This window comes from Amblyomma maculatum, chromosome 9, assembly GCF_055883805.1.
Source record: "Amblyomma maculatum isolate TAMU_Amacu chromosome 9, ASM5588380v1, whole genome shotgun sequence".
Taxonomy (NCBI): Eukaryota; Metazoa; Arthropoda; class Arachnida; order Ixodida; family Ixodidae; genus Amblyomma; species Amblyomma maculatum.
The window spans coordinates 73,545,669-73,573,188 of NC_139352.1; the positions used below are offsets into that span (position 1 = coordinate 73,545,669).

At 42.4% G+C, this 27,520-nt stretch overlaps 1 protein-coding gene across 1 annotated transcript; it reads left to right on the forward strand.

Annotated features, from left to right (window-relative positions):
• On the forward strand, positions 1–26,862 carry Slob (Slowpoke binding protein). The gene is made up of 14 exons (XM_084579065.1): positions 1–374; positions 1,143–1,213; positions 3,499–3,596; positions 4,485–4,562; positions 6,626–6,819; positions 6,926–7,003; positions 7,531–7,712; positions 10,391–10,497; positions 14,044–14,144; positions 15,290–15,343; positions 15,869–15,931; positions 17,859–17,935; positions 19,546–19,617; positions 20,227–26,862. The coding sequence occupies exons 1-14, from the start codon at positions 333–335 to the stop codon at positions 20,753–20,755; spliced, it is 1,746 nt and encodes a 581-aa protein (XP_084435191.1). The 5' UTR covers positions 1–332; the 3' UTR covers positions 20,756–26,862.
• The last annotated feature ends 658 nt before the right edge of the window (positions 26,863–27,520 follow it).

A 27,520-nucleotide genomic window follows, 5' to 3' on the forward strand; every position in this document is an offset into this window, starting at 1 on the left:
GAGACGGAGACGCCGCTTTGAAAACAAGTGTGCGCCTGCGAGCGGTGCTTGCGCGATGAGGCGCTTTTCTCTTCAATGCCTAAGTTCTAGATGAAGATGACTTGCGCAATCGTTTCTAGACTCCCGTTATGTTGTGTAGAGCACAAGTTGCCCCGCCCCGGCGCCCGGTAGTTATGGAGGACGGCTAGGGCGGCAGCTCTCCCTCGCTTCCGGACAGACGCTTGAGTTTCGTTTTTGCGTGGCCCGTACCCGAACATCGCTCGATGTGAGGCTGTAGGCATTTTCGCGACGCATCCTTGCAGCGTGTTTGTGAGCTCTCATAAATTTGCGGCATGGCGTTTAAGTGGGACGACTTCGCCAGGGAATACTACTGGGTAAGCTGTCTGATTCTGAAACGAATGGCATCCTCGAATGCATGCGATATCCACTGCACTGCACGAACACACAGCCGAACTGCATGCGTCGCATCACGCTGACCACACTTAGAATCAATGCACAATTGAGAATGTCGCGTTTTAGATTAGCAACAAATTTGCGTTAAGTTGCAGTGAACCGAATGTCCGTAGTAGATTTGGCAATCGGGAAGAAAGGGTCCGCTGCAAATTAATCACGGATAGGATCGACTCTTAGCGTATAGCTGCGTTGTCTCACTGCTGCAATCGTGAAACACAGATGTAGATAATTCTGTCAGACTTATCGAGATTTCATTCGACATCAACAAAGCAGGCAAGTCATGAAAGCGACTCTAATTCTGTCCGTATTCCTTTTTAACGGCCGTTTGCGCGCGTGCTGAACGGCATGCATGCAATACATCGAATGCGGTCGTAACAAGTTAGGCGCAGCGGTCCAGTTCTAGTTCTTTTTTTTTTCTTTTTTTTTCATCTGTTTGATTTCAGATATGTTTATGAAACTTCTCGTGTGTTGTTTTCTGACTATGAAATCTGTGTTAAGAACCAGCTGTGTAAAGAATCTACGCGTTTAGTGTAGCCAGGCTTGCATGTAACCTGTTGCATTCACTGGCGTATACGGAAAATCAACTAAACGAATTTGCATTGTAACAGCTAGATATCAAACCTGTTATTTCTGCTCTTTGCGCAGTGGAGTCATTTGTTTCCCCCCCCCCCCCCCCCCCCTCGGAACAGGTCATTCTGCTTGCAATATTTGCCGTGATGGCCCTCGCTGCCATAGCAATTTGGGCAATTCTGCGATGCAGGTAGGTCAGCTATTGCATCAACACATCAATATACATGTACAGCATAGCAGAACACATATTTATCAAGAACTCTGAAAGTGTACATTCTGGGCTATTAAAATGGCTACCAAAGATGGAGTGGTATTCGTGTGCCGTGCGATGTCAGCGCATGTTGAACAACCCCAGGTAGTCGAAATTTCCAGAGTCCTCTAATACGGCGTCTCTCATAGCCTGAGTCGCTCACGTTATACCCCAAAAACCAACCAACCTTTTCAATCCATTGAGTTGCTAGTTGTGTGCTTTTATGGGGCCGAATGCTTGAATGATTTGTCTAATTTAAACTGGGTGTGTCAAGGGCCTGTGTGCAGGCACAGACTTACTTCGATGCCTCTTTGTGTACCCTGGCAAAACTTAATCTGTTTTTACGGTTTGTAGGCTTTCAGTACTTATTGTGGAGCCAGCCCCGCCTTTGTAACTTTACTTTTGAGAAAAACCAGCATCTAAAAAAACAAAACAACTATATTGCCATTGACATGACGTAGGAATTGCGGAAATAGGTTATTAAACATAGTTTTCAATATTGACCAGGTTCCTGTGATTGGCTTAGGAGGTGCGAGGCTACAGCTACTAAAACTGATGGTCTTTGAATCACTGCTCACAATTTGCTTGAAAAGCATTTTCATTTTCTTTTTCATCCAGATAGTTTGTGTAGGCCTCAAGAAATCCAATAGGTTTGTAACGCAAAAGGTCACTCGTATTGCTATAGGCGTATACAAAAATGTGTACCGAAGCTTACGAAATCTTGAAATTATAGCACTGAAATGTCAGGATCTGACAGATTAGTGCTCGAAGGGTTGGGAGGTCACATATTTTATTTTAAAGGTCCACATGCGAGCAGCGCCACAGAAAAAAAAAAAAAAAAAAAAGAAAACCAATAATATTGTGGGTGGCAAAGGTCTGTCTGCATGGGATGTAGAAGAATGTGCTGCATGGTTCATTGTTGCAAGAAGTATTATTTATTGTGCTAGCAGGAAAACATGGAGAACCACACTGTTGTGGTATGAAGAGTGCTACATTCATCAGAAGAAAGTGATAGCTGCCAGCTGTAGCGCACTTCTAGAAAAGCCACACAAGCTGCAATTTACGCGATTGTGTACTAATTTGCGAAGAACATTAAAGGGCAGAAATTTTTTGAAAATTAGCTTATAAATGCAGAAAATACAAAAAACAAATTAGGACAATTAAGCTCCAGCTTAAGGACATGGCACGGTAGCATTAATGGGTCCCTTTATCAGCCTAGGGTTATCTTTGAATGTTGCTTTGTGGACACAGAAACTGTTCCTTTTTTATTTACCACAGTGCGCAAGGCCTCTTTTTAACAATGTCAAATGAAGTGCCTCAATTGCTTAGGTACAGCTTGTTTGATTGCAGCCCGACAGTCCCGGGTTTAATCCCCATCTCACCTCAATTTTCCTTTCGACACAGTGTAATTTACTTTTCATTCTTAAATGTCATCATCACATTTGAGTCACGTTGCCACCTTGTAATCACAATTTATCTGGTGTTGTAATCACTTTCATTTCTGCGTGATATGGTCACAATTGTGCGTGACCGTAATTCAGACTTTCATGACATGCCACCAACAGCACCAGGCTCTTTGCTGAATCGGAGCCTAAAGCTGTCATGTAAAAATAGTTGTGATAATATTTTTACCATTTAAGTCTTGTCTAATAGATGAATAGGAATAGCATGACTGCTTAGCCATGTCACTTGTATGTAGTTCTTTCATGCTACAATGTCATGATGAGGTGGTTCTGTTTGGTTAGCTGTTTATGACACTTTGAGTGTGCTCAGAGTAAAACCAGAGTAAAACTAGTCATTATGGCATGGAAAGGGTTTCATCAGCTGCTAAGTCTTGAATCGTTCAAAACTGCTTCTCATGGATGTGCCTTCTTTGTGGCTGTGCAGGTATGTGTTAGATGAGGAGAAAGCTTCTCTGGCCGTGAAGCTCGTCATCGTTTCATTGATTAGTTAATTATTTCATTAAGTGGCTAGGGGAAAAAGTATCAAAAATGATTTATTTTCACTTCCTTGGCCTCCTCCTTGTTTTATCTTTGTACCTTGCTTCTTGAGTCTTTCTCTCTCATCACAATTTAACCAGGCCAGAATTTCTTGTCAGTATACGAGCAGCACAGTTTAACGAGACACACGAGAAAGGAGGCACACACACATGGGCGCTGCTGAGATTTAGATGATAATTTAGTGAAAGAATGAGCCAGTTCTCTGACATTGCAGTTGATATGCAGGTATCCTCGGCATGAATATCTGGCGCTCGACAACGAAAGCAGCTTCATCTCGGATAGGCTCGAACTAAGTCGGAAGCTACGGGGTGACATCGATCGCAGTGAGTCTTTGTCACAGAAAACCATGGCTGTGACGTTCTTGTTGTAGTGGAGTGGCGTTCGGTTGTTTCTCACTGGAAGAAATGATTTGACAAAAAGTTTTTTTTGGCGTTAGCACTGTCATAGTATAAACAATTCGGGCCTCCATCTTTTCTTTTCTCAAGCAAATTGAACACACCAAAAATACACTGTATTTATTTAGTGAGTTTTGAGGAATAAAATAGAAAGAGCGAACAGCTTTGTGCAAGAACTTTTCTTGAAGTGCTGAAGTGGTGAAATATAGGCATCGGTGTATTCTATCAAAGTAAAGGGTGGGCAGGAATTATCACTGAAACAGTTTGTATTCTGGTTTTTAAGCACAGCAATCACGCAAGCACTTCATTTTCCTCAATCTCTTCCACTGTTGCACTGCAAACTCCAGCTATAAAGCCCTACTGCCAGTATCCATTTCTCATTACCATTCTGCGGTCGAATTTTTTCTTTTTAAATTTTCATTATCATCAAGTTTTGAGTTGTGCATATGTGTGTGTGCGTGCGTGCATGTGTGTGCGCACGCGCAGGTGTTTTTTTCTACCTTTTTGTTTTTCTTTACTGTGCGTCAAGCCTACCAGGCTATCCTGGCAAACTAACCGCATCTGCTTCCTGTTTTCGGTACAAGATAACTACAGCATCTCTACTAATTTGCCAAATAATTGATTTTCTTTCTGAAATCTAGAGTTACTTGTTTCAAAAGCAACTGCAGTGCAATGTTGTTTGTTTCATTATGCACTTATTTTCTAATGTGACCTAACTGCTTTCCAAGGGTAACCTAACCATCACTCAAATACGCATATGCATTCTGTTTATCAGGCACCTTCCTGAGTGTTTACTCGAGTTTTTCCACTTCGCAGACGAAGCTTTAATCAACTGCCAGTACTACTTGCGGGGCTCAACCAGATACTTCCTTCGTTACCAGCTTTGCAACATAGGTGAGTTGACAGTGCTCCAAGAGACATGGCAAGAGTACAGGTGGAACATAAGTAAACGGAGCACGCTTTTTCATTCAAGTTAAAACCACACTTCCTGCGCTGGTGATACGAAACAGTGCTTGTCCAAGTGAAAGGGCACTGGCATCTACTACCAGTTCACACATACCACGACTGCCACTTTAAATTATGCAACAGGTGAAAAGTTTAGAAGGAAATTGCGTGCTTCGTTTACTTTTGTCTACATCGGTACATGACAGCACAGATATTAATATACACGGCATCTCTTGCTACCTGAACTGAAGGCTTAACTTACTTATATTTTTATTACCCACAGTACCTTTGTAAGGCATTACAATGGGATTACTGAGCCCCGCCGGGGTGGCGCAGTGGTTACGGCGCTCGACTACTGTTCCCAAGGATGCGGGATCGAATTCCGGCCTCGGCGGCATGCTTTTCGATGGAGGCGAAAAGCAAGGCGCCCGTGTGCTGTGCGATGTCAGTGCACGTTAAAGAACCCCTGGTGGTCGAAATTTCCGGAGTCCTCCACTACGGCGTCTCTCATAGCCTTAGTTGCTTTGGGACGTTAAACCCTACAAACCAAACCAAACCAGTCTACTCTTAATAAATTGCAGGTATATTGCATATGAAGCATGCATTAAAAAAAATTACTAGGGTTCAACTTTGCTGAACCAAATATTGAGCGAATTAGCTGTGGTTGACCTAGCGTTTTTCTTCTTCCTCAGCCCACATATAAAGCCCCGCTTTAACCAAGCCGTATGGACGGGCCTTAGTGGCCTATAGGGGTAACGTGAATGCCAGAGTCCTAGCAGGCTGATTCTGACATAACCGTCCCATGTGAAACGAGAGACCCAAGCTGGCAGCTCCTGCCAGCCCGCACCCTAGTGTCACGTGGGGTGTGACGTTTAAAAAGAACCAACACAAGTTGAGAATTTGAGCTGACTTTGCTGAAATCACTGTAGAGCAAGTGGGAGTGTGATTTCATTAATTTTGCTATGTAGCTTAAACTTAGTATATCAAGTTTTTGTTTCAGTGGAAACGTGCAAAAACTTTCAGGTAAAAATACTGAAGAATAGGAAACAACAGGTAGTGTAATTTCTAGAAAAGTAGCCTTATTCTGAATGTTTGCTTCACACTGTCTTAGAAATGTATGAAATGCCAGAGGTAGCCACTTTTACAGTTGATACTGTTACAAAAACTGTATGGTTATAGGTTTCTAAAGAACACTCTGCTACCTCTTGATTGACAGAGCTTTTCCGTGGAACCATGGCAACAAAGAGATTAATTAGCTGTGACTTATTAGTCAGATTAATGTGACAGTAGAAATGATTGGCTTTGCTCATGGTTGTTAGCAGCACTGCAATTTTCTAGTGATGTTCTGGCTTTTTTCTAACCCTTGGTTTATATTAAATGCATTAGACTCGTGGTAGTCCGAGCTCATATGGTACTGAAAACTTTTTAGAATTGTCAAGTTGAAATTAAGGAAGGCTTTTTTTAATTGACTCATAGTTGGTGGGGCCAGCATATCACCTCACAATCAGTATATCATTTTTTTTATTTAGGGATACTATCAGCCTGAACAGGACCCAAACAGAAGTGGTGTCATAGAGCTTAATGGGAGAACAGGACAATTTCAGAGTCACAATGTTCACAGGAAAAATGAATTCTTCAAGAAAATGAAATGCTGTACTTTTTGATATTCCTAGAATATTTTTTACGTTACATGTGACGCAGTTTCATTAACATATTTGGGTTTGTCTACAGATATTTTGGTACTTACAATATTAAACCAGATTTAACTTTCTTATTTTTCTTATTTTTCTTCATGCTTCGTAGAAGGATAGGTCAGCTCTACCTTAAAGGGAGCAAATTTGTGCCAGCCTTTTCAAACTTGAGAGAGAAAAAAATATAAATATGAAATAAAATTTATAAGCATGTGTACATAATTAGGCGCTCTAATATGTAAGCCAGTGGTTTGAGTGAAGTGAGCTGTGATTGGCGATAGTACGCTGCAAAATTCCTGGCATGCACGCGCTCTTTTTTAGGCAGTCGCATGGACCGGCACTGGTTTGTGGTGAGGGACAGTGCAACTCGCACGGAGCGGCTCCTGACAGTGACGGCTCTGCCGGATGCCTGTCCGCTACGCCACTCGCCCTGTCAGGTGCGGCCTGGTTTGCAAGAGATCTTCCTTGACCTCCAGCACCCGTACGTCCACCCGGTGCTCGACATCGACATCAAGGTGCGTCTCCCTCGCGTGCAGCCTTGGCGGCGTTGCATCCATACGCTTCTTACTGAATAGTGTGCATTGCCTCGATTTCGTGTGAAAGTGTTGTTCTGCTTTGCAGGTCTTGGCTGAGCGGCCGCATGTCGTGGTGGTGTCTCCCCTCAATGATGTCGGATCACTCAAAGACCTCATCTACCATGTGAGCCCACTTCCTGCCATTCTTAGTACTTGGGGAGTCTTGTTGGCAAAAATAGTGAATGGGATATTCGTTGCTTAGTTGCAGAGTCATTATATAGGTCCAGTACATAGGCAGTGTGCATGATTGAATTGAAGCAGTGGTCAGGTCCCAGTCAGCTTGTTTTCTCAGTGCAAAAGCTGATTCGAATTGCTAACTGTGCTGATGTTATTCATGTAGTAGTGCCCCGAAAAAGCAGCAGCAGGTTAGGATGCCTAGGAACAGTGTCAGCTATAGCTGTTGTTTTGAACATGCCTTGATTTGCTCAGTTGCTAAATGATTGGTTATGGCAATGTCACTGCTTTTTATTGCGAGTGAGCAGTGCGTGTGTCCGAGCTATGCATTCATGGTAGAGTGGCGCCATCCGCATTGCATCTCAGCAGTCAGCTGACTGCTGCTGTCCTCTTTGTGCATTCGGAGCAAACATCTTTTTTTTTTTTTTTTTTTTTTTGTAACAATTGGTCGGCGCTTGATGCTCTTTCACCGTGCAGAGCAAGTACAACGAGGACTGGCAGGAGAAATACCGGCCGCAGGGTGTGGGCCTGCCCCAGGATCAGGTGCAGCGGCTGGCCAAGCAGATTGTTGAGGGCCTTCTCTTCCTGCACGAGAAGGACTTTCCGGCCTTCTACAACCTCCACCTGGGTAACGTCATTCTCCAGAACGGCGTTGCCAGGTGGGTGCTGCCACCTGTTGGAGAGTATTTGTAGCTGGTTTCGGGCAGTAAGTACAGAAGCGAGACCAGCTGTGGCAAGGCCGTCGCCATGTAATGAATAGGGGGCTTATTCCTTAAATCGTGGTATCTGCATAGTATCACTGTTTATAGGCAAGGGTTTGTTAATGCGGCTTGTAATCAGGCTAAAAATGAGGTGGTGCTTAAATGAGGGTCTTGAAAACAATTTTCATTTTTATTTTTCAACATATCTTGTTGAAACGTGGCATTCAAGTGCAAAATAGATTGCTCATTTCAAATATGCATTTAGATTTTAAATGTCTCATCAGGAAGAGAAGACAAGACAAAACGGGCCATTATGGTAACTTTTTATTAAAATAAACCACCTTTAGGAGCTTCAACACATTTCAAAAGATCCTTCACTCATGCTTAAGTAGGAAATTTCTATAATGTCATTTTCATGATACTAACTAAATAAATAAATACCGAAAATAAAAAAAATGCATGTGGCAGTAATTAGCCAAAATTTATTCTGATTACTAATAAAAAGAAAGCTTTAGGATTTGTGGGGGACCTTTTGAAATGCCTGTATGTTCCTAAAAGAGGTCCTTTTCAACGAGAAATTATATAACGGGCTGTAAGAACCAAACTAATTAGGACAGTTGTTTTGCCATACCTTTTCACAGTCAGACATTTGAAATCTAAATGCATATTTGAATTCAACAATCTATTCTGCACTTACACGCTAAGTTTCAACAAGATATGTTGAAAAATGAAAGACTCGTTTTTAAAACCCTCGTACATTCTAAGAATTTTAACTTTTTCTGCTCAAATCAGTGTAATAACTGAATACAAGTGAAAGCCTATGTAGAAATTGTGCTGTTGTTGGTTAGAGGATTTCAATGTTATAGTGCTTATGCCCAGAAGATTTGCTGCAGCAAATTACTTGAATATTGGTGCTATAGTTGCCTATTGGCAGCATTTCTACAACCTGTAGCTGTCTGAATCTTCAAGTTGGAGTGTGGCCTGAGCTAAGTTTTTCAGCCTGCTAGCAGGGCATTGAGTGAGGGTAGATTCTTGGGTCAAAGCAAATTTGTGGAATGCTGAAGACACCAGATTCGTAAGTATATTGAGTTTATGAGTTTAGTTTCAGAGATGCTCATTGTGTTTTTGTTTATTAGGGGTGCTGACATACAGGACTATATGGATTGGTTGCTTGCAAAATATAGTTTATGCTTACTGGTTTTATTTAATGAAATTCCTGTCGTGATGTACAGTATTCAATCAAGAAACTGCTGTACAAGACATTCTTCAAATTTTGTTTGGTATGAAACTACACGACTGCTTGACTCTATTTACCAGCTGAAAACTTAAGGCCTTGCTATCAGCATGGTTAAATGATACATCAGGAATATTGTTACTTCTTGAGTGCACTCAACAGAACAATATGCCCTCTTTATTTAGAGAAATGACTTGTATTTTAAGTCCATATGAACACATGCTAAAGTTGTTTGGCTTGCATTTAGAGGATAATTTGGATATGTACTCAACTCCGGGTGCTCAAAATGGGGTTTATGAGCCAAACAAGATAAAATGGACTGTGGGAACTATGGATAACAGGGAACTGTTTCCTTAATATTTTGGCAAATATATGTAATTCTTTCTGTATATATCAACTGCAGTTGGGCATAAATGGATGTATAGAATTGCAGAGTGCCTAGCTTTGCCTGCTTGGATGATAACAGACGTTGTCTTATTACATGAATGACTGCTGGGAACATGGAAAGTGTTCATGCAATGGTTCACACTTTATTTTGCACTGGCCAGAGGACCATCTTCAGCTGGCGACGCTGTACAGGGCAGCCAGCTTAACTGCCATTTGATGCTTAGTTTTTCTGCACTCTCCACATTCAACTTGAGTGGCTTCAGAATGGCGCTAAAACTTTGGAAAAGGTCTCTCTTGGTTGCTTTTCTTTTTTCTTTTTTTTTCACTGACCGAACTTTGCTTCGCCTACCCGAGTTTTCAGTGAAATTCTTGGTTACAAATTTAAGCTGTATTGAACTATGTATTTGACGATTTTTTACCTGCTGGCTACCACAAAATTTGAGTACACTGTGCCTTTCTACAAGGTGCTCATGTTTTCGATGTCTATCCTTCGAACTTGCCCCCAGGCAGTCACGTTAGTCTATGCCCTGAGAAACTGGGGTAATTCCATACCGTATGCAAGCAACACAAGCTGGGTACTGAGTTAAATTTTGTACTTCTCTTATATGTTTGTATATTTTATTTAAGTCTTTTGCACCATTGCAGCACCCATATCTTATTGAGGTCTTAGGGTGCCTTTAATGAAGGATAGCTTTTGAGAGCTTCGTTTATGTCCTCAATTAACGTGTCATATAAGATGCCGGAAGTAGCGTTTGCAGTTTTTTGGAGGCGAAATGCAAAAATGTCTGATTTGCTGCGTGATATCGGTAGACGTTAAAGAACCCCATGGGTTGTAATTAATCTAGAGCTGTTCATTGTGGCTTTTTTCATTACCCATGTGAAGCTTTGTGAAGCTGCGCACCTCGTAGCACCTAACGTCTCGTGCATTTTTCTGCGCAGTTTCTTTTGACCGACAACGGTGGTAGTGTACGTAAAGTGATACGGATTTGTTTGGACGTTGCTGTTTGCATTACAGGCTCACAGGCTTGGAAAATGTCCTGCTGGGCTACGTGCCCAGGGTCTCGGCATTCATCCGCAAACGCATTTGCGAAGACAAGGAGGTCGTCGACGCCGTCTGCTTTGGTGAGCATCTCAGTAGGTCCCCCCCCCCCTCTCCCCACCTCGAGATCGGACCAAATCAGTCAACGCGAAGGTCGTTGCAAGAAATATGGTTCATCTCACTGCACAATTGTGCCGAATGATGATGCTTTCTAACAGGGTCAGAAGTTTTGTATTTTCACTTCATTCAGTTTGTGCAGCATCCTTCTTGATTGTTGCAGCCAGCTTTTGTTCTGTAGTCCTTCTTCATATGAAACAGTGGGTGTAGCATTTACTATGTATTTAGCGGGGCTTAAATAGTATAGTAAAGGATGAACATCTTGATTCATCCTGCTGTATTTTACCGTCGCAAAATGCAAAAACACTTGTGCTATAATAAGATCTTTATGTACTATCACTTGGTCCCACCAAGAGGTCGAAATCAACGCGAACCCTATTATGCAGCGTCTCTTAGAGCCATGTGTAGATTAGTGTATAGCAGGTCGTCAATTTTCAAATTATAGTTTTGCGTCATGCTAACCATCGCTTCTTTATTTTGATAAGTAACAAATGCAATTGACTCTTGGTATTTCGGACCTTATTGTGACTGAGAATTTTTGGGATGTGCAAATATTTGGACTTTTCAATGATTTAAATCAGTTAGATTTGTTGAACAACTCATGTAGTGGAGGTTCAGAATGATCTGTTCGTGAGTTCTGAAACAGTTTTCAAGTAGTTGGCACGAATTTCAAATAAGTAGTGTAGTAGCTATCATCAATGTCTGTTCAAGTAAAAAATTGGAAACACTTAAGCTCCGCCTTAAAGGGCATGATGCAACAGCATTAATGATCCCCTCTGTCGCTTCCCTCATGAATCTCTGTTTGGGTACTGGCACTTTGCTATTCGCTTAATCACTAACCTCTTAATTTGTGCCTCTGTTATCTCGCACATATTTATTAGCATACAGTCGTAAGTTATTCAGTTATATGAAAGACCATCTGACATAAATATAAAGCTCTGCTTTAGCCAGGCCGTAAGAATGTGCCTGCGTGACCTAGTTGCAGCATGTCTGACTCGAGATCTTGTCCCGGAAGGTTTGATACCCATCTCACCCTCCCATCTTTTCTCATCTCACCTTTCATTTGACTCTCCTTTCAGTGACTTACTCATTAAGGACCCATGTATGTTCTACAAATATCTTGTTCATTTCTCGAGTAACGTCTGCTGGTCCATTCGCGTGCGTAATGTAAGAGCTAAACCGCATGCCTTAGTGCATCTAAACCATAATGTAAGTTCAGCTATCAAAAATTTTTTTCACCCTCAACTCAAGTACACATCTACCATCAGCCTTGTTTAATGAATTCCCCTGAATTGGTTCAAAACCTTCAGAACTGCAACTGTCACTTGAGTGTAACCAACATCAATAATTATCGCTTTTTCTTTCTACTTTGCTGTCACAGAGATAATCGCTCCAACCTGCTTATTTCACAAGGTAGATTATAGTGCAACCCTGCCTTACTCTAACTCTAACTTGTACAACCCTACCGCACCTCACGTAACAACCCTTTAAGTTTCCAACATGTTTCTGGTAGAACCGTCACATTCAATTCATCCACTCTGCCACTGGCCGTCATTCAGTGGGATGGTCTTCTGGAATATATTGTGAGCATCCATGATCCAGCTCCTTTTAGGGTTCAAGTAATGTCCATTTTTTCTTACTATAGTACTAACACATTAACTATTGTATAATTATTTTCTTACTTTTCATTGACTTATACAAGACCAACGGTCAATAATCTTTGTATATAATCATGTTACTCATGCTCCTGACCTTATCCCTATAAATGTAATCCCCGTCTCACGGAATTCTTCAATTCTTGGAGCCTGTGAGGCGACTGAATAAATGAATAAGCCCGAATTTAGCCATGATATATGATCTCATCGTCATCAGCTGGACTATACCCACTGCAGAGTGAAGGCCTCTTCCATATTACTCCAACTAACCCGGTCCTGTGCTAGCTGCACCTACTTGACCCCTGTGAACTTTACCTCATCCGCCTACCTGTCTTTCTGCCACACCCTGCTACGCGTTCCTTCCTTTGGAACTCAATTTGTTACTCCAACTAACCTTGTCCTGTGCTAGCTGCATCCACTTGACCCCTGCGAACTCCTTTACCTCATCTGCCTACCTGACTTCCTGCCACCCGTGCTGCGTGTTTCTTTCTTTGGAACCCAATTTGTTACTCCAACTAACCCGGTTTTGTGCTAGCTGCATCCACTTGACCCCTGCGAACTTCTTTACCTCATCCGTCTACCTGACTTTCTGTCACCACCTGCTACGCTTTCCTTCCTTTGGAACCCAATTTGTTATCCTAAATGACCATCGGTTGTCCTCTCTTTGCACTACATGTCCTGCCCACACTCATTTTTTTTTCTTGATTAACTCGAGCTATTTCTCTGAACCACTTTGCATGCTTTCCATCTCTTAATGTTACACCCGCCATTTTCCATTTATATTTACATTTCAGTTTGTATGTGATCTCATAAGGTCACACAATCCACCGCATGCTATCGCTATCAGACTATGCAGGATGGAGAATCTAGCACAGCAGTGTGGTTCCTTCTTGTCACAGTGTTCATTATGCACAGAAATGGCCTCTGAGATTGGTAGCAGCATTCAGCCAGATCTACGAAGTCCTGACCTGATGCTAGATCTGCGAGGCCATAGCCTGTATCTTCTTATTAGCCGTTGCTATTTGTACCAAGAGATAATTTCCCTCTGCATATGAGACTATGGTTATCCGGGGTTTCACCTACCTACTTCGTGATGCACCTCTCTAATCAGTGATTTGTATCTGTTAACGAGTATAACTACGGGTATTATATGGGTATAAGGGGTTAACGGGTATAATTATGGGTATTATATGGGTACAACGAGTTAACGGGTATAACGGGTAGCGCGTTGTGCCACATCGTCACCACTATCATTTTGCAAAAACGTTTGTTTTGGCACGCTTGCATCCTGGTTCATGCGAGCTAGCTAATGCATCAAAAGCAGTGGCTTTGCCAATGTGATCCCACTCTTCCATGTAGAGCTACGACTGTTTCAAATTACAACAGCTACATTTGATTTCAGTGAAGTGTTCTTTGAGTGTGTAAAGAATTTTTTTCCAAAGAAATGTATATTTCAGTTTATATTAGTTTTTTTTTTCTTTTTTTTTTTGCCATGGTTAATTGTGCCTTTTTGCAGTATATTTGTGAAATGTTAATTTTCTGCAGCAAAAATGATGATGATGATGATGATGATAACACTGCATAAAAGGCTTATACCCCCTGCTCATATGTCTGTCAAACTGGTCTCTCTTGTAAACGTTTCATTAATTTTGCATAAACGTTTTTCTTTAATAGCTTCAATGCTTTCAGTTAAAGTTTCCTCGTGAGTTTCTGGTTCTTTACTTGACTGCATTATGACAATGCTGGTAAACAAAGGTGTTAAATCCGTAGAGCTGAAATAAAATCTGTTCTAAGCTGGAAAAAAGCTTCTTTTTTTTTAAATACTGATAGCTATACTTATTTTCTGTTTCAACACAGGTCATACTCTGTTTGAAATGGCTGCTGGGTATGAAATGTCCACGACCAAGCCAACGGACAAAAATTATGCCGACGTTGAACACTGCCCCGAAGTGTACCAGGTCTGTGAGACATTTGTTTCTTTTTTTAAAACTTCTTTGCTTTAATTATGCTGGTAAGCTGTGGGGTGGTACAGTTGTGGTGACAGTTTGAGCTTGTTATGCAGAAGCAGCCTGATCACAGAAAAAAGTAGTGATCATCTGTGCGACAGCGGACCTGTTCAGTGCGTATTATGAGGACAAGGCATTCTTCCGAATGCTTCTTAAGCCTTTGACTGTCGAAACTCGCCTCCTGTGTCGAATTTTTTTTAACGCTATGCGTTTAGCACAGTACCCGTACGGCAAAAACGCCGCAGGACGGAATGCGGCTGCAGTACCCGTACGGCAAAAACAGTCAAAGGGTTAATCGTAGCTTCCAGCTGATGTTCATCGCTGAAGCAGTGAGGTGGTTAGTCCTTGTTTTTGTTCAAACCGATGCACAAGAAAACTGTATATTAAAAGGCGTTGAGGTTGTAGCTTATAAATTTTATGAATGCCTCCGATGTGTCGTCCAGGGAATCGTACCTTTCTTAGGAAATTTGAGCTGTAAAATTTTGATGAAAAGTGAGTTTTAAAAAAAAGTTTCTGTGGATTTTAGGAACCGAAGTTTTCTCTCTTTTTCCAAAATGCTAAATATTTCAAGTTTCTGTGGGGGAAAAAGGCCAGGAAGGAGAAATTTCGGGTATAATTTTCGCTCGCAGTATGGAATCTTACTGATGGATGCGAGAATCAACTGTAAGACAGTCATATTTTACTTAGGGCCATGTTATCCTTATAACATGGATTTATATATCATGCTCTAGAGAGTACTGGCCGAATTGGCAACTCAGTTTGTGGTTATTGCATGGCTCTGAAGGCAGTACACGTCTTTGAGGTTACTGTTGCGAGCATGTAACGTAACATTGACTTGTACGCTTTCTCAAAATTGAATTAATCCATTCAGTATTAAACCATGCCCACTTTTATGAGAAATGGTAATTGCGAGAAACAGGTTTCCATGCAGTAGGTGGGAAAGCGTGACTAGTTGTGTTCTTGGCTTCTTGCTGGTTTTTTTTGTTGTGTTTTCTGTCTCTAACTTTGTGCGTCGCATTGATGTGTAGAAATATACATTTTCTCAGACTGCCTTATAGTGTCATGGTGTCTGTTGTCTCACCTTTACCTGAATGCAGGTTCTAAGATTCATCTTTGAAAACGAGAACCACCATTATCCAACTTTAGAAGAGGTGAGTTTCGATTATTTTTAATTGAGAAATTCATTGTTTATATGATCATGTTGTGTTGTAGTATTTACTTTTGTAATAGATTTGCTTTCAAATTAAATAGTCCAATTACTTCGCCTATGAAATAAATATAAAGATGTAAGATTTTACCACACCCTTTCTAACAAACACAGCTTTCAAACTTTCATGATTTTTATTTTTTATGTGTGCCTGGACGAAAGAAGGGTCATTCTGCAAACAAACGTGGAATTTTCAGTCGTGCGTGAATGTTTCTAATGAAAAATTATGTCGCACAATATTTTGGCAGCCATCGAGCAGAGAGTAATACATGGCCAGGAAATTAAGAGTGAAGAATTATGCGCATTCATGAAGCGTTCTCTGAGAGATATAGACCATCAGTATGCCCGTTTGTGATTCACGTCGCGCCTCATGTTTAGACAGAAAACCTGCATCCTGTTTGATCCTGTTCTGCATTGCATCAAAGACGTTGGTTTAGTGTTCGTTCTCTTTCTTTTTTAACCTCTGCAGGTCGCCATGCTGGATTTCTTCCGCAACATCGATTTGCGCGAGCTCACCACACACACCGTGCCTGTGAGTAGTTGGGGTGTTTTTGAGCATTGCCTTCTCGCTTATTTATGCGCTGAACTAAAGTCTGTTGAAGTGCTTGCGGAAGTTAAATTGTTCTTGACTACCAGAAAGAAAAAAAAGAGAGAGGAAACGTCTATTGCTTGGCCTTGATGTGGGATAAATTTGGATGCATTTCAAAGCTGCTCTGCTTACATGAATTGATTGCTATGAATTTATTGATATATGTATAGCCAGATTGATGGTGCGAGGTCCCTTTTTCTGCTTTAAAGCTGGTTTTACGCTGTGTGAAATTTGCATGGCCTAATCCCTTTCTAAAGAGGAGGCCGGCATGAATTGGAATGCAAAAGTTATGGAAAACCTTGGAAACGCACAAGAGAGCAATGTTTGTTTTGTGTATGTTTTGTGAGAAAAAAATACTATGGCTTTCATTCACCCGCTAAGTGCCAGATTTTAATATAACTACCCTTGATTGGGCATTATGCTTAGAGATTGTACTTTTTTAACTTAAATTGAATAGTATCGATTAAAGTACACACTGAATTAAGCTATTGGGTACTGCCTACAGTGGGTCAAAGGAAAATGTTGAGAGAGTGCTGGAACTAGGAACACACTGAGACAAAGGTATCATTGAAAATGAGTACCACGGTTATTCATTGAGACTTCATCCACAAACCCCACTTCCTAGCTAAGGACTGTGAGCTAGCTTATAGCAGCGTGTGCCCTAGCTTATCGCTGGCCTATTGCTGTTACTTGGTTAAGTAGGTTATTTTGGTGGCATTAAAGGACTGGCAACTTTTGGAACCAAAGAAGCGGCTGTCAATGGGGAGTGTTGAATAAAGGGTATGAAATTGCAACGTTATAGCTTCTGCGGCCGTTGAGCGGCAGTTCTATTGCCGCCGTCAAATTATGCTCAGCCAGGATACGGCGACAAATTTTCTGAACGTTTAACATCCACACACATCTCTGTTTCACAGCCCAGTCATTTAACTTCGAAAATTGTACTTTTTGTTACAACTCAACTTCTCTCTGCAAGGATAGCTTATAAATGACAATTTCTCTGTTAATTGCTGAGTTAGCTGAGGATTATAAAAAAAGAGCCAAGAAACACCGTTACCTTTGATCACTCACTGTTTCACTTGAAAAACAAAACAAAAAAAAAACAGTGAAATTTGTATTCTCTAATAAGCATGGAAAAAATCTTCAAGATTTAAAAAGTTATAAAAACCTAAAAGTCTTAATTTCGTTATGCTCATACGAGGAGCACGCCCTCTTAATTTAATTAATTTCAGAATTGCATTTACTCCCAGCAGCTTCGGCTGAATGAGGGTTTCAGGCAATCACGTTTACTTCTTGTGTATATCATGATGTATTTGTCTTTCATGCTGGTTTCAGAAAGCCTGTCGCGTATACAGCCTGAGTAGTTCTTAGAAATTCATTGCTTCCTGTGCTCCAAAATAAATCACCTTTTCAGGAACGTTTTAGGAATAATGTGCTCCGAGTGCTCTTCTAAGTTGGCTACTTTGCCTAAGCCAGCTTTCTGCTGTGAATAGATCACTACTATTAGTAAATAATTGGTCAGTTCTTCATGCGTTTCGCTGTGCTTTGGATACATACATTTATTCTCCTGCGCATGTATACAAGTATGTGTGCATCACGAGACATCAAGGCATGTTTTTAAAATCCTGGACACAGCACAAATCACATATAGATGCCATAGCAAAAGTCCTGTAACATAATCTCTGGCTGAAAAATTTTCTGTCTGCGTTCAGGCTGTTATATACTGAGAATGAAACGAATATGTCTTGACTGACGCTAACAGGTGAAAATTTTGTTCAGGTCCTAAGGGAGTGTAGGCATTTTGATATCTGCACCTCTACAGTCGGTAGTTTAGCTTGGTAGTACAGTAACATTCTTGACGACCGCATTTCAGCCCATCCTGAAGACCAACTTGAGCTCTACTGCCAAACACCTCCTCCGGGATGTTCAGAGGTTCTACCGCAATAAGGGGTAAGTGCTCAGTTGGTACATTGACCACAGTTGGTACACTGCCCACAGTTGGTGCACTGCTCACAGTTGGTGCAAGGTGACTGCAATTGTGGAAAAGTGTTGAGGACAGGAAGCGACGGGGAATGAAGAGCCTGTAGTGGGAAGCCAGTAGAATCTCACCATTCGCAACTTTTATTGCGAATTTTCTTTGATCTCTCAAGCCATGCAAGGGCATGGCTTGAGAGATCAAAGAAAATTACTTGAATGTACCTCTCTGTTGCTTGAGGCTATGAATTGGTGTTGTTTGAGTGCTGCTTCTACGATCTTTGTAGACTATATTGTCTTAGATGTCTACTTCCAGGAGAGCAAGTTAGTTTCTAATGCAATTGTTCTGCTGGCCTAAGGTGGGAGAGCTCTTCACACGCCTAAATTACTGATAAAGCGGAGGGGGGGCACTTTTTCAGAATGGGAGTGAAATTTAATATCACAACAAATATCCCACCCCCCCAGAAAATTGAACTCAGTGCACATCAATTTCAAATTTTATTTATCTCTGATCGTGGCGATCAGGCTGAGAAGTGTGCTGTTTGTCGAGACGTCGGCAAGGTGCTATGCAGAGTGCTCTCGCTGTGCCATCACTGCCGATGCAAACTGATCGGCGCCCACCGCTGACGTCTTTTCTCGGCTTGCTTCTTAAACACGTTAGCAATTGTCTTTTTTCATTTCGTCACCAGCTCCCACCTAGACAGTAGCCATCTGCTTTTTGGCAGCGGCCAGCGGCTGTCTGGGTGAGGTGCATGCCAAGGGTAGGGAATGGGGAGGTGTGGTGTTGAAGAGAAGGGGCGATTTCCCGGAACGGCGCGGAAATGTGAAATTAGCAGTAAAGTTAGGGGGCGTGCTTGCACGAAGGGGGGTGGTCTCTTGCTCAGAATTTTAAGGTATGGGTGGGGTCGATTGCTCAGAATCTTAGGTTATGAAGGGCTGAAATGTGGGGTCTAGAAAAGCCTCTTTGCTATCATTAGTTTTGAAATTAACTACAATGAGTTACTGGGCTGCATTTGCAAGTACAGCTGTGCAGCAGGTAAGAATCATTTCATTGCATTTTCCTTTGTCAAACGGCTCTGCCTGTCGCAGTTGAACGAATGGAAATCGCACAGTTATGAGCGCCCTTTTTCCTGAAGTTCTACTCGGCTGCAAATGTTTACTGCTTCCCTTCCCTAATGCAAAGTAGCAGGAGGTATTCAACTTTCCGGCTGACCTCTCTGCCTTTCCATGCAACAAACTCTATTTGTTGGCTACCGGCTGGTGGACAGTTAAACAGAAGTTTACAGGCCGCAAAACTTTTCCTTGCTAATGGAGGTGATATGCATACACTTCGTGAATTTGTAGAATATATTTTTACATAAGTTTGTGCAAGTTGTATTTTCTTCCAGTTCTGATATTTATCTCTCATTTTGTGCAAATCCAGCCTATGAAGTTTGCGTGACACTTTGAAAACTAAACGACAAGTGAAATGTGGAATAGGCTTGAAACTGAGTAATATTGTGCCTTGTTGAAGTGTGCTACATTCCTGATGCTCTTTCATTATTATGTTGTTGTTCTTTTTTCTTTTTTACTTTTCTCTCCCCTAGAAAACTCAAGACATCACGGTCTATATCAGAATCTTCATGTGATGGCGGAGAGTCTTCTGAAAGTGAAAAAGTGTACGTGTACACTGCTTTCTCTTCCATTCCTCACTTTTACACCATGATCTAAAAAATGTAGTTATTAAACATTTAATTAGTTAGCCTTATTTTGTTCACCTTGACCCGCTGGGAAACTGTTGAGTGAACTATGTCATGCATGCTTTCAGTTGTTCGCCATTTTGGTGTAGTATAGTTCGCTTTGGCAATAAGTGTTAACCTGCCATTGTAATAACACAGGTTTGCATCCCCATTATATCCTTGAAATAGCCTTGTTTCAGAAAAGGAGCACCGAGAGTCGTTTCAAGAGTGCGTAGAGTTTGTCCATGGAGCCCACCATATTAATTTCTAAGCAGTTATGAGCTCAGTTTTATGAGACACCATCATGAACAAAAAGCAAGTGCCTCTTGCACAGTGTTCTGGCGCACTTTCATAATTGCCTGACATACAAATGTATTGATTTTATACATGCACTGCAAAATTCACTTGTGAAGGACTTTATAGTCTCATAGGCGAACGATCCGCTTTGTCATGATAGCACTTGTGTACTCAGATTTTATCTCGAATGACCAAGTGGCCAATTTTTTTTATTTTTATCATCCCTGCATACATTTATTGCATCTGTTGCAGAGGCTTGCTGCCTCGTGGAATCCGTACCAAGCGGCGGCCACCCCTTAGTCCCAGCCAGGCACCGTTGACACTCAAGAAGCCATGCCCGCCGCCGCCGTGTTCCTCTGAGTTGCTGACACCACCCGCCGGCTCGTCCTCCTCTCCACCTCCAGAGTTCTCCTCCTCTCCTCCACAAGCAGAGAGCCCACCTCCGGAAGGCACGTCTACCTGCGCCCACTCGAAAACCTCCGACACATCTCCCACTGACCCCGAAGCCGCGCCCTCGCTCGACACTGCAGCCACCACCATCCCTCTCGAGCCCCTGGTGGCCACCCCCAGTTCGAGCGATGCAGCCAATGATGTCACGGCAGAAGCCACCTTTGTGACGCCACTCATCGAGACCCCACCTCCAAGGGTACCGCCCCGCCCGCCTGTGTGGGTCCAGTCGCAGTCCAGTGTGAGCACCTGCGGCTCGGTCGAATTCTGCACGCCGCCGTCCAGTCCGCGCATCGATGATGCTGAGTTGTGCAGCTCGGACTGCGTCACATGATCCGTTGTGCCGTGGTTATGTACCAGTTACTTCAAGGTACCGCCTGAAATTTCCTTGCGTGTTGAGGCCTTGTCTACGAACAGCAGTTCCTGAGGAAGCTTGTGGACTTTACTGTAGTTGGCAGGGGGCTAGCATAGGAGCTCTTTGATCATACCAGTTGCAAATTCCTGTTTCGAAAGCTGGCTGTTCCCCACGGTCACTTTGCAGTGACTAGCGTAAAGTGGCACCACCTATGAGCATGCTGGCTAAGGTGCTGCTCAAAGTATTTTATCTCAATGGTGTTAAAGACCCCATTTTCTAGAAAATCCGGCATCGGTATTGTGAGCAAAATGTCAAAGGCATGGCTCTTGGCAGGTGGTTGGTAGTTGGCAGGTGACACGGCCATACACTGTCTGGTCGTCAGGCGGTGTGACGTAACGAGGCAACGTGACATGGCCCAATTGGCAGATGCTGCCAAATCTGACTTCGCCTTTGAAATGGAAGGGTGTGATCGGAATCCAGCTTTGTGGGACCCTTCGATCAATAGCTAGACACACTGGCCGCTGTGGACTGTAGGCACGTTCATATGGCGTGGTTTAAGCAGGGCTTTCCATCTTGTAGGGTGGTTTTCGACATGATAGGGTCGTTATGAGCGTATGCTAATAAATGTATGAGGTGTAATTGAGGCACAAATAAAGGACGACTGATCAAGTCGGCAGTAGAGAGAATCGACACAGACAAGGATCTGCAAAGGGAGCTGGCAAATGGAAGCCATAAACGCTGTTGTGTCATAAGGTGGAGCTTAAAAGCCCGTTTACACTTGCTACTCGTTGAGCCACTGTTTTAGTCTAAAAGTGGTCAGATTGGTTGAAAGGCGACAGTCGCAGGGTGTTCGAGCACTGCTTGATTTTCCAGCCTTGCGGCTGCTGATCGCAAACCGGTAACTAATCAGCAGCGCAGTTGTAGTAAACCGAAGTTAGTTTTACATCCTGCTTCTCGTTGCTTGTGAACATTCTAGGTCGACAAGTGTCATTCCAAACGAGACCAATTCAGGAAAGCCGCCCGTGGGTCGTCTTTGCAAGTGAATGTCGATAGAGCTGGATGCAGCCTTTGTGACTCACAGGTGTGAATGGGCCTCAAGTGTACCCCCCCCCCACCTCAATATTTTTCCTTTTTCCACTATGCATATATTGAACAGCTGTGAGCGGTTAGTCTGAAAGTCACCGGGGGTGTGAGAGTCTGTTAACCACAAGAATGTGACACAGTCAGCCTGTCAGGAAGGGAGGTTTTGATACACAAGCTGTGTGAAGACTTTTGCAACTGGTGTGATAAAAGAGCCCTGGGGTAGCATCACATCCAGCAGAATTCAGGGTTGATCCTGATCCCGAATTTTGTTGAGGTTTACACGTGTTAATTCTAGGAATAGATCAGTTGTGACGGCTGAAGACGACCCACGTGGCCGTGCAGTTCGTTCCAGTCAGAGCTGGCATGCACTACCCTCCACGGCTCTCTGCTGCCCGATTTTCGCGGACAGTTTTGCAACGTCACCCTGAGTTGGTGTAGTTGCTTGGGGAATTAGGGAGTGCCTTGAGCGAATGTAAAAGCAGCAATACTGTGTTAAAGAGAAAAAGATGAGGTGTACACTTTGCATCGCACTAGAGTTTTATTTTATTTGTATAAATTTTTCAGGTTAATGTCGGTGCTTAATTGGCAGCCTGTTGATGCTACGGCTCTGTAGGCATATTGCTCAGCTTTTAGTTTTCGGTGCATGTCCATGGGCTTCAAAGGCCAGGGTGCAAACAGGTAGATCAGTGGCAAAGCAAATTTTCTGGGGGCCTTCCCTCATGAAGAATGAAGAATAGACATCTTTTCTTCTTTTCTTATTGTGTTATAACTGTAAATGGTGGCATTAGGGTCTTTACTTCCTTTATCAACACTGGTAGGTGTCGTATGGACTTCCGACTTGTTATTTGCTTTTATGGTCTCTTGTGACTCATTAAGGTTAATTTGTGTAAGCATCCTTTGAGTGGAAGAAAAATTCATCGCAATTCATCGTACCACTATGTGCAGTACACTAATGGTGTAAGCAATATTTTTGTGATTGTGCATGATTGCGAAATAGTTGCAGGCTGCTGGTTTTCTCTGCATGTTTTTTTTTTTTTTTTCAACAGCATTTGAGCAGTATATGGGACATGCAAAGCTATATTATTTGTATACGAAGGAAATCTAATAGGAGGCAGCTGCAGATTTGATGAGCAGATTTTTTTTAACACATACCAAAATCACAGTCGTCTTTTTTTCAATTTTACGTAAGCCTAATCGTGCCCACTGGGCTAGGTGTCAGACGAGCCCCACAGTAATAGCCATAGCCATGGCCATAGCATAGCAGCTGCATCGAGCCTGAGCCAGGAGGATGGGCGGGGCAATTTTCTAAGTATAGAAGCAGGACGACACACAACTAAGAGAGACAGGATAGGGCACGTTGTACAACAATCTTTTGATGTACTACTTACTCCTGTATGGACACTGAAGGCATATTTTTATTACCGTGTTCTACCAGCGAACAGTTTAATGTCATTGAAGAGCGAGCTTTTGTAAGCTGGAGAAAAATTATATAAAAATGAAAAGCAGGCCTTGCTGCTACCGCCTGTTATCACGCGGATATCTGCAGATTGCTAAGGTTGGAACACTGCCATCCGCATACAGCTAGTGATTGCGAATTGCCTATTGCTAGTACCGACATGTTCACATCACCTACAGCTTCGTGAGCTTGAATTGAATGGCAGGAAAAAGGATTTCATTTTCAGTCCTAGAATTTTGAGCAATAAATACGAATGTTAATAAAGCCGCAGCAAGCCAAACACCCGATTTTTGTTCAGACAAAAATTGAATGAAATTGTCCTTGCTACTATCTGATTAGTCAGTGCAACTGCACAATCAGCACATGCAAATTGTTAACGATAACCAGCTAGGAACAAGTACCATTATGCTACTTTGGCACTTGTGAAGCACGTGTAGACAGGACTTATGGTTGTGCACGTCAGGGTTACCTGCACCTCTTCTTCCTAGCGATATTGCAGCCCATGTGGATGACAGTTAATAAAACTAATTGTCGTTTTAGTTTTGCATTCATGTTACATGCCTGAATGAGAGCACTGATACGACAAAGGCTACTTGGTTGTACATGATTGAAAGCGGACTTGTTATTTGGGGAGTGCAGCTTGAAAACAAGGGGAAAACGAAGCGAAATAATGCCAACCCTATGTTCAGAATGCTGCAGGGGACAAATTGAAGTCGGCATGAGTCAATATATTAATGCATTTCTCTGATAGAGAGGCTACTCTCCCCGGAAAAGGTGGTTTTATTGGCTAAAAAGGGTAAAACCGAAGTACTGGTACTACTGTTGCCACTGGTTGTTTTTACGAGCTAGCTGCGATGATGTCAAGACAGTAATGTGGATATATATGAGATCAAGCCCTTAAAAGGACGCTGAGGAAGCCTGTATGGATAGAGTATGGCATTCTAACCATAAAGAGTGTCATCAGTTCTCACCGACAGCAGAGCGTTTGTAAGCTAGAAAAGACCGGTAACTGGAATAATAAGTGGTGCTGTTGGTCGCCAGTAGATATACAAATGGTGCCATCAGTGGCCATCTCGACAAGTAAACTGCATGCATTGACATCATACTTTCTACGCTGATTCCAGAGGCTACGTTGCACTGCTATTCACTTCAGTACGCCAGAAACCTGTTATTCCCAGTATGGACATTGCAAATTGGCAGGAAAATTCGAGTTCACTTTTCTTAGTCATAGATGGGTTTGTCGTTGCTGAAAAATATGTTAAGATACTTGGAAAGGTGCAATTTTTAGTGAGAGGATATACAAAGCTGTCCTCAGTGTCATTTTAAGCTCCCAAATAAAGCTTGCGTCCTTGACTGCTTTGCCTGGAAGAGTTGTTAGCGCAGAGGGTTGCCAATCTGGCAAAGTTTAGCTTATGTATGCACCCACCTTATCTTACAGTGACATGCTTACTCGAGTTCTCACTAGGGAGGCAGCATATAGTTACGTGCCAAAAACAAAGGAAACATTGTGCGAGTTCATTCACTGTTTGCACTGCGAAAGAAACAGGCACGCCGTAATTGAGGGATCCTACCACCGCTTAGCATAAACTCGTAGCATTGCTTAACAGCATGATGCTGCCACATTACTTGTCTGGGCATTTTTAAATATTTGGCTTGTAGTAGCCAACGAAAGTTATTTCTAGACCACGGCACGTGCAATTGCAGTTTCAAAACGCATCATTTCACTCGCTTGCATTTCGTGAAAATCATTAAGGTAACGAATTGCATGGGGCTCAATACTGTGCCCGAACAAAGTTAACACTAAGCCCCAAGAAGGGAGCGGGCAGCAGAAATAAATGGCTGAAGCAGTGCTCCAGTTTGATGGAAGTGCGATGAAGTTTGTGCATTGATTTGATTTTAGTGGAGCTATTCCATTCATGGTGCGGCATAATGAAAAGTGTTTTAAAAGTGAGAATCTGGGTTGAGATGGTAGCACAGACCCAGTGGATTGTTGTGGAACTTTCTGAGTAATGAAGTGCTGGTGATAGTTCAAAAGCATTGACTAATCCTACTTCGACAGCACCCTTTTTGTATGCTCTAAGGGAAACCTAAATAACCAACATGTATGCTTGCAGAAGATACTGAGCATTGCACAGACCAGCACAAAAGCTGTGGACAAGGATGAATGAAATACAGGTGAGGACTGGCAGCGGCACCAGCTGTAGTGGTGACCTGTAGAAAAGATGGTTACAAGTGCGTGGCAGTCTCCCCGGCTGATGCTGATGCTATTGTTTTTTATTTCTTTTAGTTCTTCAAGTGCGACCACTTCATTAGTAACAGTGCTGTTGCACCTGTATACGTTTAGAGTATTGACTGCTTTGTATTTGTCATGAAAATGGTCAGAGTTGTGCATGTTGTGAGGTCACTTAGTATGTTACTCTTAATTGGGTATTGCACAGTGCTGCTCCATAGGGGTCAGCAGAAGCAAAAGCAAGGGAGCGATAGGGAGATGAGGGAGAGGGGAGGGGGTGCATAAATTGCTTGAAACCTTGTAGAGATGAATCTGACAGATAATACATGGTACTTAATATGGCTGCTGCAGTAGTTGATGTTTTTTTTTTTTTTTTTTTGATGTTACTGAATGTTCAGTTATTGTTTGGCCTTTTTTGGCATCGCTTTGGCCTTTTTGCTTTGGACAGGTGACCATTTTGTAGCTTATTCTTGGCAAGGAAATGCCATTGTTGGAAGACTACTCGTCCATGTCTGTTACTTAGTCAGCCTTGTCCTCTGTTTCTGTACTGGTCTTTAGTTGCCATGGCAAGCCGGCTTTAACCAAGCAGCACACTTGGCATGAAAATCCATCTAGACAAAATATGCTGCCTGCAAAAGATTGTGACCCTTAAAGGGCGCAGGGCAAATATGCAACACTTGGCATCATCATCCAACTTCTCGTGTAATCACCTTTCTAAGCTGTTTACTGCATTGTTTCGTTATTTTCACCGTAGTGGGCGAGTACCAGGTTGTTCAGGTGTCAGAATACCCTGGTATGTGATCTCTTTTTCTAAGAAAATTTGGTGCTGAACTTTGAAGCTGAGATTGCCTAAACTGCACTGCCTGAAAAGGGATCTCACATTGAGTTTCAAGAGAATTAAGCAAGCTAGCAGTGTCACCTGTAGTGACGTTGCACTACTTCAGTGCACCAAAGCAGTTTTTAGGCATGTTGAGCTGATGCGGTGGGTAGAACAGGATCAACTAGCTTTGCATCTAAATGAAAAAAAAAATTGATTGGATTATAGGAAAAGAACGACTCGGTACTCGTCACACTTCTTGGCGGACACTTGAACTGTGTCCCAAGGGAAGGGAGGTACATCTTGCTAGTATGACATTGGCAACCACCCCATTTTTGATGAGACTCGAAGCTCATGAAACAAAAGGACGACACAGAGTGCATGTCTTGTCCACTTTGTTTCGTTCTTGTGTTTCAAAAATCCTACAAGTTTCATCGTAAGCAACTAACTTGCGCAAGCAGTTACTACTCCGACCCTGTTTTTTTTTTTTTTTTTTTTTTTTGTACATGCACATAACCTGTAGCATTCTCTCTAAGCACAGATATTTACAACTTCTTTTTTAAAGCTCATTTTATCTCCAAGGGAGAAAAAAGCACCCTTTGCTTCCTCCATAAGCACAGGAAACATTTTATACTCACAAGCAGCAACACCAGAGCCAGTTGGTGAGGGAGGTGATAGAGCTTACCGAGCATTCTTTAGTGTGGGTTCAGTGTTCCTGCCTCCCCCACCACCTGACTTCCTGCTTCACATACATCTCTTCTGTAACCTAAGACCTCGCATTCCCATAAAATGTATTGCTACCACAGTGTTGTAGTGGGCAATTTTACATTGATGACACCTACAGAACATGAAAGCATGCATGGATTAGAGATGCTAGGCATCATTTTGGTTTTCATAGATGAGCAATTTTAAAAATAAAAACAGGCCGGTGCAGATTGCACTCGCCGGTTCCATTCTGCAGAGAAATTCAAGAAAGGGCATAGAGTGAGTACTTTTTCAGCACGTGAACAGCAAAAAACAAAACAAAAAAGATTACTGAGAAAGATTTCATATGCCCTCCGAGCTGCCATTTTGTTATCACAAAGACTCTAGTTGTCTTGCCATCCACAAACGAAAAACATTGGACACTGGGGTCTGACATGAAAAGTAAACGTAAGT